Source organism: Delphinapterus leucas, chromosome 14 (genome assembly GCF_059928025.1).
Source record: "Delphinapterus leucas isolate spDelLeu-1000000601 "Yukka" chromosome 14, BTC_Dleu_Yukka2, whole genome shotgun sequence".
NCBI classification, from domain to species: Eukaryota; Metazoa; Chordata; class Mammalia; order Artiodactyla; family Monodontidae; genus Delphinapterus; species Delphinapterus leucas.
Genome location: NC_143142.1, coordinates 28,912,808 through 28,932,309, shown reverse-complemented (window position 1 = coordinate 28,932,309; position 19,502 = coordinate 28,912,808). Strand labels below are relative to the sequence as shown.

Sequence of the window (19,502 nt, the reverse complement as noted above, 5' to 3'; positions counted from 1 at the left end):
TAAAAAATCATATGCATTTCAACGATGATGCTCCGGGCAAGCTTTACCACTGTCAAGCAGGTTTTTCTTTCTCTATTCACTGAAAGCAAGTAAAAGGTATTAATTGTCCTACTGAGAAAATTCACATTTAGGAAAGTTGCAGAACATTCAAATTAGACCATCATGAATTTTATTTTCAAAGATGTAAAAACCCATAGCTATAAGATGCTAGACTTAACTCTTTTTTCAGACTTCTGAAATATTCAAGGGAAAAAATTTAGCCCTTGATTTCATTAATCAATCAGTTGGCAATATTTCTTCGGTGTTCACTGTGGGTCACAGCCCTGCCTGGACAGCTGAACGGTAATGATGGGATACAATTTTTACAGTTTTAAAAAACCCTAAAAATATCTATTTACTACCTACTGTGTGTTATGCAGTAAGTTTAGTGCTGGGGATGTGATAAAGGATTACATGGGGTCCCTGAACTTGCAGGCATGTGGAAGGGAAGAGTGGGATCACATAACTTAGTACAAAACTCTGTGGTTCAGACATAGAGATCAGACTTGTGGTTGCCAAGGGGGAGGGGGAGGGAGAGGGATGGACTGGGAATTTGGGGTTGGCAGATGCAACTATTACATTTAGGATGGATAAACAACAAGGTCCTACTGTATAGCACGAGGAACTATATCCAATCTCCTGGGATAAACCACAATGGAAAAGGATATTTAAAAAAAGAATGTCTATATGTGTAAAACTGAGTCACTTTGCTGCACAGCAGAGATTGGCACAATATTGTAAATCAACTCTACTTCAATAAAAAAATTTAAAAGTCCGTGATTATATGAAGCAAAGTGCCGAGTGAACACTGAGGAAGCCATTCTTAAATATGCAGCTACACTTACATTATTCTAAGTTCTCCTGGACATTTATGGAAAAAATTATAATATTATACTGTAACTATGCAACGTTATAAACAATTAACTGGTAGTAGCATAGGATCTGAAAGGGAAATATCCATGTAATAAACACAGAGAAAGTGAAAAATAAGATCATATTAAAGACTATGAAAATGATGGCATAGCATCAGGAAGACAAAAGTAAACATTGTCAGTATAGTTCTAGGGAGAATCTATTATTTAATTAGAATGCAATGCAGATACATAGAATATTGAATAAAATGTCGAGAAAAATCCTGATCATTAAAAATCCTCCTGCCACACACAAACCAACTTTCAATCGCATAATTCAGCTCTAGATTTCAGTACTAAACTGCTTTCATACGAATCCCATCTACTCAACTCAGGCTCCTTATGACTCATGTCACCACCTGCTAGCCTGTTAACTTCTACACAGACTTTCCTCAAGCCTTCCTGCCACTATACTCACAAAAGCAGTCATAATCCCTCCCTTTAAGAGTACCTGCTGTGTGTCAGGCATTACCCAAGGTGTGCAGGAAGGAGGTATTAATATCTCCAATGTGCAGGAAGAGAAGCAAACAAGCCAAACCAACTCTGCAATCAGAGCCAGGATGTGAATGGAGGTCTCTTAAATTGCCGAGTCACTGCACCCTCCTCCCCGAATGATGAGCAGGCACACATGGCCTGTAGGGGGACAGACCCAGTGACAAACTATGAGGTGGACACATGGCTCCAGCTTTTACTGCCCAAGTGACAAAATGATCTTGCCTGTCTGTTTACAAAATATTTTATTTTAGATTTAAGCTATAAATTCCCAATCCTTTTCCCTAGCACTCTTGTCCTTTCTGAAAGTGATAAATAGTATACACCTATCTAAGGCTGAGAAGGTGTGATGGAAAAGAAAGCGATATTAAAGCTGCCAATGCATCCTTCAGCAGCTGAGACCGCCTATCTCTGATAGCTACAGCAGAGGCCGGGGAGACTCTAGGCCCTGCTCATTGGTAATTCTTGGAGTACGTGTAAGTGTTCTTACAAAATGACACGCGTTACAGGGGTAAATACATTACACAATAGAGAGGAAATTACGTTTAGATATAGCCATACTCGTACATATTCCAAAAGTGACTCCAAAGTTTTGCTCATTTTAATCCAGCTCTCTCTAAAGGGAATTTTAGAGATTCTTGGTGGATTTGCAATATTATCCAAGTGTGACTTGCCCTCAGAGCACTAGCTGGTTGGCTGATTCTTTTCATAATCTACACAGTCTCCTGTTCGGCTCTAGTCACCTCATTTAGGGGAAGCATAAACTCGCGATGCCTTGTGACTCTTCCCCTCCTGGACCAATCTGTTCTGTCCAAGCCAGGCTCCCCTCTCCTCCCCGTAAAATAACATTAAGTCAGCTCTTCCAGGAAAGACATTAGGAGACTCCAAGCAACAGCAGGCAAGATGAAATGAATGGTCAGCAGCGTGTGAATAAAAATATGCTAACTGGTTCCCAACCCAGGAATGGACTCAAACCATATACTTAAAGTTGGGTGGGACAGTAGAGTCAAGCCAAAAGAAAATAAAGGTAAAAATATTTCTGAAGTGCTCAACAGTGACCAGATACTATTATAATTATTAAAGATTGCATAATATTATGGAAGGGTTTGTCTAGGTTCTCTTTCATGTAAGGTTTAAAGAAAAAAAAATCAGGGTGGCTACCCAAGTACTCATAGACAATTTTGGAGATCTTTAAAATTTTCAGTCTCTATTGATGTAGGAAAACCTGCCACTGGATGTCCACTTTGGATGATAAACAACATATTATATCATATCATATATATCATATCATGTGATATATGACATCATATTATATTATATTATACTACAGTTTTGTTCTGCTTTAAACACTTAAGAGCCACCTAACCTGTGTAAAAGAGGCCTGATTTCACTTATCATTTCTCTGTAAATTTCTTTTACAGAAAAAGAAAGAACTCAAACATCGAATTAAACACAATGGCAGTTAATTTTTAGCATCCATCCTTAGGTGAAGAGACTAGGGCATCCATGTGCAGAAACATTTCAACAGTCCATTGAAATGATGTTGGAGGAGTGGTTTTAAAGAGAAATGCATGAGCTTCTGCAAATGCTTGGCTTTGAAGGCTGCCTTAGCCAGATATAAAAATAGACGGCTAAAACGTAAAAATCGATTCTAATGGCAAGCGGATCACTGCACTCTTCCATGCCCAGGATATTAGGGAAACCTGAATATTTGATTTAGTAGCACCTTGGGAGCAGGCGGACCTGAAAACCCTCCAATAACCTTGAAAACATCCACTTCCTATAGAAGAGAATTGCATGCCCGAATCAGGCGACACCCACCCAGCCGCCTTTCGTCCTGCAAGTCAAGTACAAAGACTAGAAGGCGCATTAGCCCTCGGAAGTGGGTTGTCTTTCCTCACCGACCAGTGAGGGGTCAGTCGAGGGTCAGAGCTCTGGTCCTGCCAGGAGCTCTGCTCTCATCCAGGCAGGGGGCTAGGTCCGAGGTCCAAGTCCTTCCCCTTCCTCCTCCGGGGAGTGGGGAGCCACAGGAGCTAACATGATACGGCCCACCCCGCGCGCACCCTTCCACACACACTCACACACACACACAGGTTAGCCTCCCTGAACCCGGAAGGCGGGGGGAATCCAGAGGAACGAGCTGGAAGGGAAGGCGGTGCAAGGCGGCGGGCGACGCCGCCCTCCCGCCGGGAAGGTCGGGGGTGGGGGGGCCCACTGGGCGCACGTGCGCATCCCGCCCCCGGGCGAGCCTGGCTGGGACCCAGCGCTCCTCGGGCGGTGACCACATCGCGGGGCCCGGGGGTGCGGGGAGGAGGCCAGGGGGAGGGGCAAAGGGGCCGGGCGGTGGCGGGATCCCACCACGCGACCGTGGTCGCCGCTCCTCCCGGAGCCCCTGGGAGTGTGCCGCGCCCCGGCCCTCGGGAGGGCAGAGCTCAACAATCCTGCAGAAGGACTTTGCGGTGTAGACCCCCAGGATGAGTCGGAATGAGACGGCCCCCACTCCGGCGGCCGCGGACCATCGGGGCAAGCGAGCTGGGTCCTGCGAGCGCCAAACTCAGCACGAGGTCCCTGGCCATCAGCTGGTAATCCCTGCTGTCATTTCGCTCCGCTAGGTGTGCGCCGCAGGAAACCATGCGCCTGACTCTTCCGACAGTCCCCGGGAGCTGCCACCCCGCCGAGACGGGGGAGCCACTCCCCACCTGACTGACAACCGCGAGTCGACCCCACACCGAAAGCCCCTGGTTAACCCTGGCTCCAGCGTCTACTCGGCAAATAGGGAATGAGCCAGGCACAGCGTCAGCGGGCCCCCAGACAGGACGCGACCTGTGAAGCAGCCGCGCTATTTCCCCAGATCGCTTTCCCAGAGGCTTTTTTCTTTTCAAACTCAAGCAAACTGGCGGGGAGAGTGGCCCTCAGCAGCTTCGTGGGAGCTGCGCGCCTCACCTACAGGCGCGATGATCAAGGACAAAGATCCCTGCAAAACGGTCCTGCCCTGAAATTCAAGTGGCAAAGAGGCCGAGGCTGGCATCCGTGCTGGTCCCTCCTCCTGCCCGAGGACCAGGCCTCTCGCCTCCAGCTGTTTCCACTCCGCAAGCCTTCTCGGTTTTCCGCGGAGGTGTCTTGCGTGTTAATACTCGACTACAAAATCCCCCCCGGGAGCTGGGATCAACCCTCAGGAACCCCTCCAGGGCCCCCTTTCGATTACCTGCTCAAAGAAAACAGTTAGCACAGGTGTGATCTTGATTCCTCCACCTCTGGCAAAATGGAAAACGGTAGCTTTTTCTGCACAGGTCAGGCTCTCATTTATAGGTCAGGCTCTCTTTATAAATGCAATTGCTACTTGGTAAGAAGTGTTCTCTTTTCTAGCTCTGATGGGGACAGGGGAGAGCTAGGCGCCTACAGTCACCTTAGGAGTGGGGTTCAGTGTAGCAGACGCGGTCTACTAGAGGAGAAACTCGGCAACTCTCACTCCAAGCCCACCGCCGGGCCCGTGTCTTTGGCCCTGACACCCAGTGGCTTTTCACGCCCTGCCAACCGCGTATAAATAGTGAGATCCTTGCCTGGGAGTCGGCGAGGCTCCCTTCTGGCCCTCCCTTAAGCCTCGGAGTCCCAGTGCGACTCTCTAACCGGCGACAGAACTGTCTGGACGGCGCCGGAGTGGGGGATGGGTTTTGGTGTCTGCAGCCTCCGCGACCAGCACTTTTGTTGTAGCGGCTTTTTTGAGAGAAAAAGAAAGTAAGCAACTTCGGGGCACTGCTTCCTGGCGCCCTCCTGTTCTTTTTAGAACGACCTGAGTCCTTCCCTTCTTCCGTCACAATGGCTGGGATATTGGATAGGGGAGAGGTGGCCTAGGAACTGTCTGGTTCACCGTGCTCCCTGCGTCTAGGGACAGGCGGAGGGGGACTCTTGTACGATCCTGGGAAGGGGGTCTACAACTGCCTTCCAGCCAGATTCGCATCCTTTGTGCACGAGTCAGTACTCCACAAAAAAATTCCACGTGTAACTACATTCAACAGTCTCCAGCACAGGCCGGGCCCGGTCGCCCGGACTCTGCAGCTGGACCGTTGAGAGACACCCCGCTCGTGGAGACCCCGCTCGTGCGCTCCGATGCGGAAAGTGCCAGTGCCCTGCTGTGGCACCGCGACTGCGGCGCGGGTTCTCCGAACCGGGTTCCGGGCATTCGAGCCAGTGACCCGGGTTTGCTCCGAAGCCCGCCCCCTCACCCTGGAATCTCGGAGAGCGGAAAACACTCACCTACTGCCAGGCAGACGGGGAGCAGCAGCCTGAAGATGAGCCCGCACACCACTTCCGAGGCCATCGCGTCCGTCCGGCGAGTCGGCGCAGAGGGTCGCTAGGACTGGGCTGCCAAGCCCATGCCCGCCTAAGACCTGCGGCCGGCGGCTCCCAGCCGCCCGGGCATCGTCTCTGCGAGAGCCGCCGCGCTGTGCGCCCCGAGGGCGCGTTCTCCACTCCCGGCCGCCCCTCTCCGCTCTCCCGGCCGCCGCTCAGCAGGCCTTAGGAAGCCCACTCGCCGGGCGCCCGACCCCGCACGGCCGGCCCATCCGGTGTGGACTCCGCGATCCGGCGCCGGGGGCTTCTGCAGCGGGTGGCGGAGGCCGGAGCGGGGCGGGATACGGGGCACTTCAGGAGGGTCCCGCGAGGCGGTGCGGCGAGGAAAGGGGCTGAGAAGGGCGTGCTGTCCTTCTGTCGGCTCCTAGGTTGTCGCTCGGGGGTGGCAGACAGTCTTCTCCACCAAGCCTCCTCCGAAGCGAGTTGCCTGGGCTGCTGGCCCGGCCCGGCCCGGCCCTCGGCCTGGGCTCCCAGAGCGGCCCCGGCCCCGAGCGGCCCCGGCCCCGAGCGGCCCCGCGGCGGCTCCCCCAGCGGCGCGCGACTCAGCCTCTGCGCCCCCGGGCTTCGGGCTGGAGAGAGCTGGGCGCGAGCGGCCCGGCGCAAGGAACCATCCCCGACAGCGCGGGGCTCGCTGACGGGTCCTCTGTGGGACGCAAGTGGGGGCAGAAGTCGAGACGAAAGCGCGCGAGAGGCTCAGGCTCCACTGGCTCCTCGGCAGCCTCGACTTAAACGAATAAAATGAAAACCGAACGCCTCCCGGCGGCCAGCGCGCCCCCGCCCCACGTAGCGCAGCCTCGCCCTGGCGGCGCAGCCCGGGCTCCCGGCGGGCGCGCACTTCTCCTTCAATGAAACTTTCGAAGCCGCGCTCGCGGACGGGCGTGCGCGCCGGCCAATGGGAGGGCGGCTCGGAGCTGCGCGGGGTCCCGCCCCCGGGCGGCTGGAGGCCGGAGCAGGGTCGGGTCTCCGGAACCCGGTGTTGGCGAGCCCGAGCTTCCGAGCGGGGAACTTGGAGCGCTCGCTCCTCAGACCCGCAGCACTGCTGGGTCCTGTCCTTCTGCAGACAGAAGGAACCTATCCTAGCATCCTGTCCACAGGGCGCACCCCTGAGCTCAGCCCAGCCGAGGGAGTCCTTTAAGGCTCAGGAATCATGCGCGGGCGACATGAGAACATAACAATTTTGTGGGACTGTCACGTGTGCCAGGCCCACACGTGCCCACTTGCACGGACTGAGTAGAAACAGAATTAATGCAGACCAGTGTCCTGCCCATATAGAACCTGGTGAGAAGTGTCAGCTCTGACTGGGCTCTGGGAAATCCTGAGTCTTTCCAAGAATGGGCATAGGGGTCAGATGCGCACCTGCTCTGTATATTTTGAAGAAGTCTTGTTTTCGCCTCGGATTTGTTTGTTGCTTTTCATGGCCCCTGGGGAGAGAGTATACTGTTTCCCTTCTCTCCTCATAATCTCCCTTTTTCTCGTTCTCTAGATAAGATCTAGAGATATCTGGTTCTAGCTTGGAGACGACAGCGTGTCTGAGTCCCTCATCTCTCGATTATCCAGCAGTGGAGGAGCCCCGCTTCAGCACTGTGGGAATCCTGGGGACCTGAAGTAGGTGATCTGATCCGTAGGGAGGACCGTTCAGAACTGGCATTTCCATCAGGAGGACAGAGAGGGAAAAACTTGACTTCCACGGTGCACCAGCCTTCTGGGCTTGAATTGGTTTTACATGATGGAAAAGTCTGCTGATGGCAATTAAGCAAACCTTGGTTCTCTGTGTTAATCAACCAGGTCTCCCTTTTTTGAGATACAGTAAGCTTACGTTCTGAGCTCAGGTGTCTTCACAAATTTGCTGAGAATGACAAATACACTGCAAACCACTACCTTTTTATGAAGCCACAAAGCAGTCAAATCTTGTGAAGACACCCAGAAACTTAGACCATCTGTGTGCCCTGGAGCCCTGGAGAAGCCTGGACATCGGAACCTCAAACAGCGTGCCCCACACTAGGGCAAGAGAAGATAACAGGAACTTAAATTATCAGCAAATCAGTGACTACTGCCAGGAGGTGCTTTGTGTTTTGTAGAAGCCTGATGTCAGTCTGCCCCTATTTTCCAAGTTAGGGTCAGGGCTAGCACTGTGATGTTCCTAGGTGGTGTCATCTCTGTCCCTCTGTCTCTCCTTCTCTCTCGCTCTCTCTGGTACAACTTGTTCTTGGGACCTAATTAAGAGGTCAAAAGCCCTCCTGAATTTTACGCAACACTGTGTCACCACATGAATCCTCAGTTTACTCTAAATATTTTGTCATTTTCTTTGTAGGTTTTCCATACTAACAACTGTCTAGATGTCTTCAAAATCGCTGTCTTAGATGCCTGGCTAGGAGATGCGTGATCATACCTGATCCACCTCCTGCTTCCTCTGCCACTCTGTGTGCCAATTTGGCTGTTTGATTTTTAGAGATTCTAAGACCTGGATCCCACTTCTTCGTCTATGAACACATAGGCTCCAGGGGTTTCCGTTGTCTACATCGTACCTAGAAGGGGTGCTCCCTGTGGCTGCAGGTTACAGGCACCTGGGATCTTTTCATTAAATCAAAGCACTTGGTCTCCACGTGCAGAGATTCTGACTTGATCCTGGCCTGTGAGCCAGGGAAAGCTGTGAGCTTGGGAAAGCTGTCAGGTGGTTCTCAGGTGGGCAGTCGGAGGAGAGAACCACCGTCCTGATTCACACATCAGAACTCAGGAAACAGGCCACTAATTTTCAAAACTAGTATTGCCCAAGCAAAGCCACCTTTCTGGAGCTGTGTTTTCACACTGGGCTTACACAGGTCTGCACAGCAATAGTCAGTGGCATTGTCTTTACAAGGGCTGTTTTACCCTAAAATTTCCCCAATCTGAAAAGCAGTAGCTATTAACTAGACAGGCTGATTCTGAAGGATTTTCCAGCCCACAGGATACTGATCCCCTTGGTCGGAGGCCTGCTTGGCCAGCCACCTTTGTCCCCCATCTGAGCATGATCTTGCCTGAAACCTGGCATGAGGTATAAAAATGGTTTGGGGAGAAAATCAACTACATTGAATACTCATAAACATATTGTTTTGATATTTAATGAGCACCTAAAGCATATGACCCCAACTTTTGCACACATGATGAATCAAGCATTGGTCACTCCAGGTGTCTCTGCATCTACATGGAAATCAATGGCTTCCTCGGGTCATTATTGAGACTTTAATGCCACAGATTCCTCTTCTGTAAGTTGAAGAAAGTAATACATGCTACCTCATATGGAGCGCTATGCAGATGGAGATAACACCCAGAGAAACCGGGAGCACAGGCATCATCCAATGAGCAGTAGTGGCTATTATTAGTATTATTATTACTATTGCTATTGCTATTATTGGAAAACAAGGACTGTTCCTGCATTTCTGAAGCTGTTTTGCTGAAACACGGTAGCTGCTCTGATAGTCAGATGCCCTGGCCCTTAGTAACATGTTTAAAAACTGCCCTACAGTCGAGTGATAGACATTCTCATAAGGGTTTGAGTTTTAGCTGCAAAGAATATGTCACTTTGTGGCTTAAGTGGGTTTCATCTCACCTCTTTAGCCTTTATCTTTTCTGAACTTGGTTTAATGCTACCCCAATTGACAAAATCATTCAGAAACACCATCCTTGTCCCAAATGCTAATTTTCTCTAACGTGCTCAATATGCAAACACAGAGTTAATAACCTTTTTCAGTCTCAACTGGTAACTTTACCAAACAGTGTTTCCCAGAGGAATATAAAAGTTGTCAACTTGGCAGTTGACACTCCCAGTGACATCTGCCAAAATCCATAGACGCCATCGAGCCTGCAGAGAACATGATGACTCTCGCCAACTTGAGGACATCCTCTCCCATAGGTAACGTGTTCTCCTTACATATGTACTCATTTAATACTTTCAGAGATACACGTTTCTGTGTTTTCATTTATAAGTCACAGTATTTGTCTAGAAGTGATTTTAGTTAGGAGCCACGTGGTTTTTGGCACTTTTACTTGAAAAACTTGGAAGCAGAATGAAAGCCTTTCTTCTTTTTGCTAATATATTCTGTGGTTACCCCTTTTTTAAGCTGTCAGTTTGATGTTTACAGCAGAAGTATTTTCAAGGTCTCCAAATTCCAAAAACCTGGAAAACTTCTACTAATTTGTAGGAGACATCATCGTGCTATACTTCTGCCAAAGAGGTTCTCCCCCAGACGGTTTCCCCCAGTCATCTCCAGCGAAAATGCAAGAAATCCCTATGTACCCACACTTCACCATCTGTGACATCTGGTCCTTACCTGTCATCTTCCTGCTGAGTGTACAGAAAGTTTACACCTTGGCCCGAAGTACAATTAGTGAGCTGTCGTATGGATTCAGAATCTGAGGCAGACTGCTGAATTTGTGTCTGTTGATCAAGAACTTTGAAAAATCAGCCAACAGACCTATATGTGTGCCTTATTTGTTCAATCAGATTCTAGGCTTTCAGGGCATGGACAAAATTTCGTGTATAATGCGAACTGTAAAGAAGGCTATATAGCAAAACCTTGTTTCCAAATGAATTGTATTCTGTTTATTTGGCTCCATTATTCACACACACACACATACGCACATACACATGCACACACACACACAAATATTTATTACTGCGTAAGAAAAATCTCATATGAAAATAAAGGAGCATGTACAGTTTTATTTGTTTTTTGTAAGACACACATAAAGGAAGGGAGTATGAATTCATGGGAAAGGTGCTCTGTGGAGGTTGGTGACTTGCCTGGGGCACAGGTGCCCAGATGGCTTACACTAAAACATAGAAATCACCATGCATTATTCACAGCTGACACCACGAGCAGATTTTTTTTTTATCAAGGGTTTGTCTAGCTGCTTTCTTTAGAGTTTCTCCTGAAGCCTTTGAAGAGGCTGAAACACTTAAACTCTGGGAAGAGTTTTAAGAAGGGGACTGGAATTCCGGTCACAGGTTAACAGTGAAATGTGGTCATTCAAAGCAAGTTACTAAACAAAAAAATCACAAGTTTTTTTCTTTACCTAGAGCCACTGAAATAGGAAAAGCCTCCCTGTCTGTATCCTATAGACATTTATTAGTTAATAAATCCACATTTCAGAATGATTTGGATTTCAGTTGTATTTCTTGGAACTTCACCAGGACCTCTTAAATGGTCTTAGAAATATGAATATTCTTGGTGAGTCTAGGAGACTTTCATTCGTTGCTCTTAAGAGCGTTCGGATGTGTGTTTGCATGGGATGTGTACAAGTTTGACGACTGGTTATTTCTAGTTATTAACATTAGCCTATGACTGGGACTCTCCCATCCCATTCAGTTGAGTCAGCGAGTTTGCAGCCTCCTTCACTTATTCTCCTGCAGTGCCACCTTTCGGCTAAAAGTATGTTGAAAAATACAAGTACCTAATGCAAGCAATTAGGCACAATCAACAAATGTCTCTTGAGAATAAACGTATGGATACCAAGGGGGGAAAGCAGAGAGGTAGGGTGGTGGTGGGATGAATTGGGAGATTGGGATTGACATATATACACTAATATGTATAAAATAGATAACTAATAAGAACCTGCTGAATAAAAAAAAATTAAAAACAAAAACAAATGTCTCTTGCAGCCAACAATATGCTGATAGACTCAAAAACACAGCGGTGCAGAAGCAACACAGCTGCTGCCTTCATGAAGTGACCATCCGGTAAAGACAGACATGAATCAATAATTGTAAATAATTAAGTAAACCAGGCCCGAGTGCAGAGGACTAAGCAGAAGAATTAGGTACTTACAGGAGAGTGTGATGGTGAACGTTGCTCACTTTCAGGGAGTTTGAGCACAGATTCCTCCAGAAGGTGGTGCTTGTTACACTTTGAAGGGTGACTGTGGATTCTGCGCAATGTAAGCATCGTGAAGGCAGGAACTTTGTTCTGTTCATTGCATCCCCTGGGGGGGGCTTCTGCAGCTTAATGAGATCACATGGTTTCCAATCCAGATCCTTTCTATCCTCTTTTTAATTCAATTGGAACAGTCATAAGCACTTATTAAGCACACATGGAGTAACAGACACACCCAGGCATGTTACAGAGGTAAGGACAGCGGCCACTGAAACCTGGGGCGCGTGGGTCCACTGCAGCCCCCGGAGATCAATACAGGGGTTCTCCAGATCTGGGTCCTTGCAGCTCGGGCAACCTCTTGACCTTCCTGGTTTTCCTCACTTTGGGGTTTTTGTGTGTTTAATCTACCTTCCTTTAAATCTTAATACAGAAAGAGCATATTTACATGTGTTCTCTGGGCTGTGGCAATACTGTAGCCCACAAGAGGCTGTTCTTTAGGCCCAGGATTTATCCGTGTTTTCCATGACTTTTCAGCAGAGGGACTGCATCGGGGGTTGTGAGCCAACAAGCAAAGCGGATGTTGTTGGCTCTGAAAAGCCCAATCATGTTTCTCCATGGGTCAGTGTGAAAGTGTCTCTGGCTTGTCCAAAGATGCAGTAAACGTCATGAGTTTTTCCAAGGTTCTTTGAGGTCCTTCAAACAAGTGTTTTGTTTGTTTGTTTTGGATATGAGGAAATGGCCCGTCTTACAAAAATAAATAAAAGACACCAGTCTCCTTTCCCCCAGTCCGAAGGGATTTTGTTTCCAGGTCAGAATTCCTCAGTGGAGAGGAGTCTTCACTCCCCCTGCCCCAGAGCTACCCTAGGGTTTGACTTTCCTTCCCTTCCTAATGGGGGAGAAAATACCTTTTTTGATATTCTGTTAAAAAACTTGAGAAAAGTAGACATTTTAAAAACAAACATGCTACAAAATTAAAGAGGAACAAACCACAAATGGTATAAAATGTCTTTTCTAAAATACAAGTTTCTGATGTTATACATCTCAAAACAGGACAATTTCTGAGATGCCCCAAGATAACTGATCACCCACCTTGGATGAGTCCAGGGCCAGCTACACAAGTTGCTAGTTGCAATGCAAAATTAAAATTGTACTTCTTTTTCAAAAAGCAGGAAAAAAGTGCTCCTAAGGGTACTAAAATATAAAGTTTTTCTCTTTCTTCCATGGTTTTTCTCTCAAATTGCCATAGCAGGTTTTAATTTGCCATTTAAGTTTTATGTGAAGAAAAATTTAAATTTACATTATTGGCACAAATTTAACCATAAATCTTTGTACTCTGCAGTGCCAGCTTTGAATGCAAATAAGCATGTAACTCATACACAGAATCACTGAAGCCACGCAATTCGTATTTTGTAGCTTACATATGCATTTGTATTTTGTTCTTAGAGAAAACGGTTGACATGCTACACAAAACTAATTCAACTGCTTTTATTTCACGTCTTGGTACACTCACGTGCCACCAACACCCTCTGCATTCATTTGCTGATAAGAAAGGACCAAGAGGAAAAGGAACTAAGGGTTGTCTTTTTTCTCTTTCTCTCTGTATCATCACTTTATGTCTAAGGCTTTGGCTAACCGGGGAAAGGACATGAGTAAGAAAGGGTATGACGGATGGGGTGGTGGTTCTTTCAATGTCATTTTCTTCTCCCTTCTTTCGAAACAGATTCTTGTTCAAATTGTAAGCATGTCCTCTGGGGACTGCCAAGGCTCCACCCCTTTCTGGGCCACAGGTAACACTCCCACCTTGCACTCCCATGCATGGGGGTCCGCTGGAATTCAGGGCTCGTGGGCATCAGGAACGTCAAAGGCCAATGGAGCAGTGGACAGGCGGACATGAGTATTATGTGTACCTCCTCTGCTCACGACGCGCTTGTCCTGTGATGTCACTTGCCAAACACAAGGTCAAAGATAAAAGTATTGAACATGTCCAGCCAGAGCATCACACCAAGTGCCGGGTCCTCCCGCGGGGTGAGAGTAGAGGTGGGGAGCAGCTGTGCCCTGCCGGGCGGGGCCTCCCATAGCCACCCCATGGAGTGGGCGTCCCTCCATGGCCCCCCACCCAGCCCCTCCCTCCAGCTGTGTGTCCAAGTGTCGTCCTCAGTGTTGGCTCACCCGACATCTAACTATTTTCCAAGTTCCAACCACTCATAAGATGGAAACCTGGAAAGCAGCCCGGGAAGAGGCTGGAAGAAGAAACCCCTGGCCAGGGAGGGAGTCGAATACTCTCAATCTGTGTGCCCCTGTGCGTTTGAGGGGAAGCGCATGTAAGGAGGTCGTGACTGCTTCCCTTTCCTTTGCCTACAAGGTGGGCTTTTCATCCCCCTTCCCGGCTCACGTGGCACCTGGGCTGCGAGCAGGTGGGACCCGCTCCGGGTGTCACGGCGAGCAAGGGGCAGAGTCAGGACCCGGGTCTTCTCCAGGACGGTGGCGCGTGGCCCCTCGTGGTGGAGCACAAGGTGCAGGCGTGGGCTCGCCCCCCGCGAGGCTCGGGCCTGGCAGGGACCACAGCACCGCATGGTCTGCACATCCTGGACCCGCCCAGCAGCGCCTGGATGCAGGGCTTCAACCAGCCCCGAGAATCGTCAGGAAGGACAGAACCCACATTGTGCAGTGAAGTCGCCCTGCCCCCAGCCAGAGCACAGGTGAGCACACCTGCCAGCGCGGGGACTGCCAACCAGCGCTGCAGCCCTCCCCTCTCCTCTAGAGTCTCCACCCTCCTTCCTTCCAGTGGAAGCAGGGGGTCGGTCCGGGAAGCCCTCTCTTACCTCCACAGTAAAAAAACAAGAGTGTGTGTTGTGCGGTGGTGGAGGGGATTTGAAGTTAAACAGATCTACCTTCAAATCCCACCTGGTGCACTTGGAAGCTGCAACACCCAGGACAGTTACTTAAAATGGTGTGTTTTTGTTTCTGTCAAAATAATGAAGGTGAAGTGTGGACAGATAGGACGGTCACCTCACCTTCCGTGTGGAAAGTGAGGATGTGGCCACTTAGGCAAAGGACGGCTGGAAAGAAAGAGCGGTTCAGCCTCTTTCCCAGAAACATGGGAGTTACCCCAGACCCAGCGGCTATAAGGATGATACGTGGCATTCTCTGGTTCCTTTTTCTTAAGAGCTCAGAGTGCTTCTGAGACATTATCTCATGAATTTGCAAATCATTCCTGGGAGTTAGGTAGAAAGGAATCCAGACAAGTTTCTAGCTTGCCTCTTTACTAAGAGCCAAAGATTGAAATGTCCTCTCTGCAAGTAGACACACCTCCTGGGCATAGAAACACTATTACTCAAATCACACATGGGGTAGGTAAACGTGCAGATGAAAATAACACACACCTTCCAGAAGGTAAGTACTGTGACAAAAGTCTTCCTCCCTGATTTCTTGATAATGAAAGTGTTTATGGAGTTTTGCTCCCAGAAGCAGGATGGGACATTCACGCCCAGGTACTGTGTCCCTGCAAATGTAAGCATCCTCCCTCGGAGCCTGGCCGTGATGGGAGCGCGATTGCCCTTTGAGCTAACTGTAAAATCAACCCCAAACTGACGAGGCCGGAAACGTGCAGTCACCTTAAATATACAAGATAAGCCGCAATCAACATGACCTCACTACCCTGATTGAAGATGCTAACAGATCTAAAGAGCGTGCTAGTTAAACGGAATAGAAACGTATGGAAAGTGCAGAGCAGTCCATCCCTGTGACCAGATAAACACCGTGCCATAGAAAAGGAGACTCAATCAACACACCATCAATATCTGGTCCCATTAGCAAGGCAGTTTCTAGAGGGAATGTCCCCCTTGACAGTTGCTTTTGGCACAAGGATAAGGAGGTAAACAGGAGGTCCCCAGACTCACGGACTCTGGGAAATGCACCTCCAGCCAGGCATGAGCCTGGGCAGGCGGAGAGAAGAGCCTGTCGGAAGAACGATGGCCCCGCTGAGCAGAGACTTGGGGTTGGGGTCGTGGTGGGGGATTCTGCTGCAAGAGCTTGGCCGAGGGGGGCTCTCAGGAGGAGGGGGCAGAGGAAGGAAGCAGGTGGGCAGGGGGGAAGATCCGAGGAAGGCTGGGGACTCAGAGCCCAGCTTGTACCTTGGCTTTGATGTCACCCATACATATTAGGAAGAATACTGTGCACTTGCAAGAAAAGAATAAGGATGAGTTCCATGTACTGATCCGGAGGATCTCATGCATATTGTTAAGTGAAAAAACAAAGGGCAGATGTACACATAGAATGGTCCATCCTGTGTATAGAAGTGAGCCAAATAATAACGTAGAGTCATATTTACAATAAAATAAACAAAATGATTCACAGGGACAAATAAAAGGTGCCTATAAGTGTGTGAGGGGAGGTGGAAAGAACAGGGTGGGAATGGGAATTCTCAACATATCAATTTTATATTGTTTGGATTCTTCACCACACGAACTTATCACATAAATAATTTCTACTAGACCAAAATTGTTAAAATTTAAATTTCAAAGTTGTATTTAAGATTGGATTTTAGTAAACAATTCTAGAAGACTGTAGTTCAGTTTAACAATGGGTGAGAATATATACTGTGAAGTGAAAAACACAGGGGGTAGAACAGTTAATTTAGCGTCCTGTCTTTTGTGAAAGAAAGGAGAGGAAGTGTGTGTGTCTGTGTGTGAGTGAGTGTGTGTGTTTGCTTATTTATGTAAAAAAAATACAGGATGGATAACCAGAGACTGAGGGCTTGGATTGGAGCAAGACTTCTCTGAGTGTACATTTTAATATAATTTTGATATATAAATGGAACATGTACATATTTTCTATACTTAAAAAGTAAAATTACATAAAAAGATATAAAAATAAAATCCTAACACTGAAACACAAATGAACTGAATTCTATATTACATTGACATCTTAATTACAGAGAGAGAACATTTTAAGAAACCCTCAAACACAATATTCCAACTATAATTTCTGCACACTTTTTCAGTGGGGAATTGTTAACAGCAATATTGGTATTGTAATCTTGAAACTACTTTATGCTTATAAATAAAAAGATAAAACCAAAAGAATGAATAGGAATCAGGAGTTTTGTGTAAGAAAAAAAGAGGTTCAAATACAAAATGATTTAAGAAAAAACAGTAACACTGAACTTGAATTGGAAACCTCCATATTTACTCATGATTTAAAAAATACATCTTTACAGCTTTGTCCCCTGAAAAGTTCAGGAAACAAGGACGTCCCTGTAGCAGTTAGCATCCCTAGGGCCATATTTGACTTTCTAAGAACCATTTCCCTCTGGAAGGAATCCTGGCTCAGAGAAGAAATGGCTGAGTCCAGGTCTGAGATAAGCAAAGTGCAAAGTGAGCTGGAAAGCAAAGGCTCCCAGAAGACGGGACTGGCCAAAATGACCCCGGAGACAGTTTGAAGACACCCTTCCTGGTCAACTTGGGGAATTCTGGGCATTGGTAAAAATCATCGCGATAATGGATTTTCACACACGGAATAAATAACTGAGTCCATACTAATATTTAAAAAGTGGGGGCTAGAGAGAACACGATTCTTTATATATAATAACATACAAATAATAATAAAGAAGAAATGATGGAATTTGATGCACACACACGCAACACATGCAGAGATCTGGGCAGGAATCATTAATGGGATCTAAAACCATTAAGTGGAAGGAGGAAAGGAAGTTGTTGGCAAACAGTATGTTTGTAGAACCTCACCTGGCAGATTATTCGCCAGTTGCTGAAGGAGAATGGAATGATCTGTCACTTTAACCATGTCATCACATTTCATTTCACCAGTGGGAGGCCCTGGCATCACGGGCCTCTTGATATGATGCTCTATGAAGGACCCAACGTCAGCTTTGAAGTGTTTAAACTGAATGTAATGAAGCCTCGAGAGTTCCAGTTTAAAGGACATTCAAGGAATAGCATGGATGAGTTACGTGGTACCATGAGGAACCTAGGTGCTCAGACCAAAAAGCTAGAACCTCCAAAATGTGGGTGGAACATTTTACAAGACAAAGGGGAGGCATAACCACCAAACGCAACGCATGAACTTTGATCAGACACTGCTAAAAAAAAAAAAGCTATAAAAGGCATTTTGGGGGTTTTGGGGGAAATTTGAATATGGATTGGATATTGGACAATATTTTTAAATTATAGGTTTTTCTGTTAGATACAATAATGATATTGTAGAAGGAGGGTCTTAGGAGATGCCTGCTAAACTATTTAGGAGTGAAGCTTCATCATGTCTACAGTTTATTTTCAAATGGTTATTATCAAAATATATATATCTTTATTTTCAAATGGTTAATAGCAACAATAACATATATATATGTGTGTGTGTGTGTATCTATCTATATATATGTAATATATAGGTGAGCATTTATTGTATTTTCCTTTCAACTTTTTCTGTGTTTAAAATTTTTGAAAAGTTGGTGAAAATTTTAAGTATCTTTTTTAAGTAGTAAATAATTCTAGAACAAGAGAAAAAACAATGGTTTTCATCAAAAAGAAAATGCTTATAAAGCTTTGCTGATTTCAGGCTATTCCCTTTTAATGTCATTGAGTGCAAGTGACAAACCGCTCATAGGATTAGACTTTGAGACAAATATGTCCCATGAATTTTTAGCCCTTAAATAGCTGTGAAAGCAAAATGTCGTTTAATTTTTAAACAGCTTGTGTCTTTTCATATTCCATATTTTAAAAGTGATTCTAACATTTAAGACTTTTCATGTCTCGTCTATAACTAAAGGAAAGCTTGTTCTGACTTTCACAACTTTAAAAAGATTAAAATTATCTTAAGAGGTTTTATGAAGTTTGTGAGAACTGTGCAGCAATTTTGTGACAGCACAGCTTGGAAGGCACCTAGGATTTTGGTTTGGTAATTACAGAGCTATGGTATTTAACATCATATTTTTGCAGTTTGTCTTGTGCTCTTCTGCAGCCAAGAAGAAAAGCAGCAAACCATTTTCATCCCACTTTCTCCCAAAGAAAAGAAAAACGGTACCATGACAATGAGACGATTGTATTAAATTCAGATGAATTTGCAAATTCAATGAATATATATAGTAGCTCTTCTGAGCTTTGAAGTTCCCTGGCTACAAAATGCTCACATAATTCTCCATCCCCTTTTTCTTCCCCCTGCCCCCCGCATTCTCTCTCTCCCTACCTCCCTCTTCCCAAGTCACAGCTCTCACTATCAAGTTCAAATTCAGTCTCCCTGGAGCATCTTCAAAAACAGGGATGGGGTGGACAAAAGTGGCAGAGACTGCACCATGAGAAAAGATGACAGAATGAAAAATTCTGGGGGAATCGAAGACAAACAAATCTCAGGAGACGCAGAAATCAGCAAGCACCAGCTCACTGGCCACTGAATCCCCGGCTGCGTGGCCCACTTGTACTTTTCATTTAGAGGGCAGCCCTTCGCCCAATGCTCTCACCTCTCCTTCTGTATGTCCACCCCTCCACACCTCCCTCCTTCCAACCCCACTGCCACTTTCAGTTCAAGGTGCAGCCACGTGTGCCTTATAGCACATCGTGATACTAGACTCTCAGCCCATCCCTTCTCTGGCTTCTTTCATGCCCCAAGGCCCTAGACACGTTCAGAAGGTGTATGAGTGACCAGCTGAAGGAAGAGAGGCCGGAAGAAATCTTCAAAACTGAAATGCCTAGAAAACATCTCTTGGGTGCGCTATATGCAGCATAGCTACACTCAATCTATTCCAACTATAGACACCAATCTCTGATACACTAACCCCATCTTCAACTGATGTTTTATAAGGAAAGTCGTACGTAAGTTGATTGACTAGGATTAAAGTGATCTGCAAAGTAAA

At 46.8% G+C, this 19,502-nt stretch overlaps 1 protein-coding gene across 1 annotated transcript in view; it reads right to left on the bottom strand.

Moving 5' to 3' along the window:
• The window catches only part of PIEZO2 (piezo type mechanosensitive ion channel component 2), a 331,944-nt gene extending 325,970 nt beyond the window's left edge, over positions 1-5,974 (bottom strand). The window contains exon 1 of the mRNA XM_089894937.1: positions 5,697-5,974. Coding sequence (XP_089751063.1) covers positions 5,697-5,760 — 64 coding nt within the window. The 5' untranslated portion in view covers positions 5,761-5,974. The remainder of the gene's footprint in view (positions 1-5,696) is intronic.
• Positions 5,975-19,502: the final 13,528 nt, after the last annotated feature.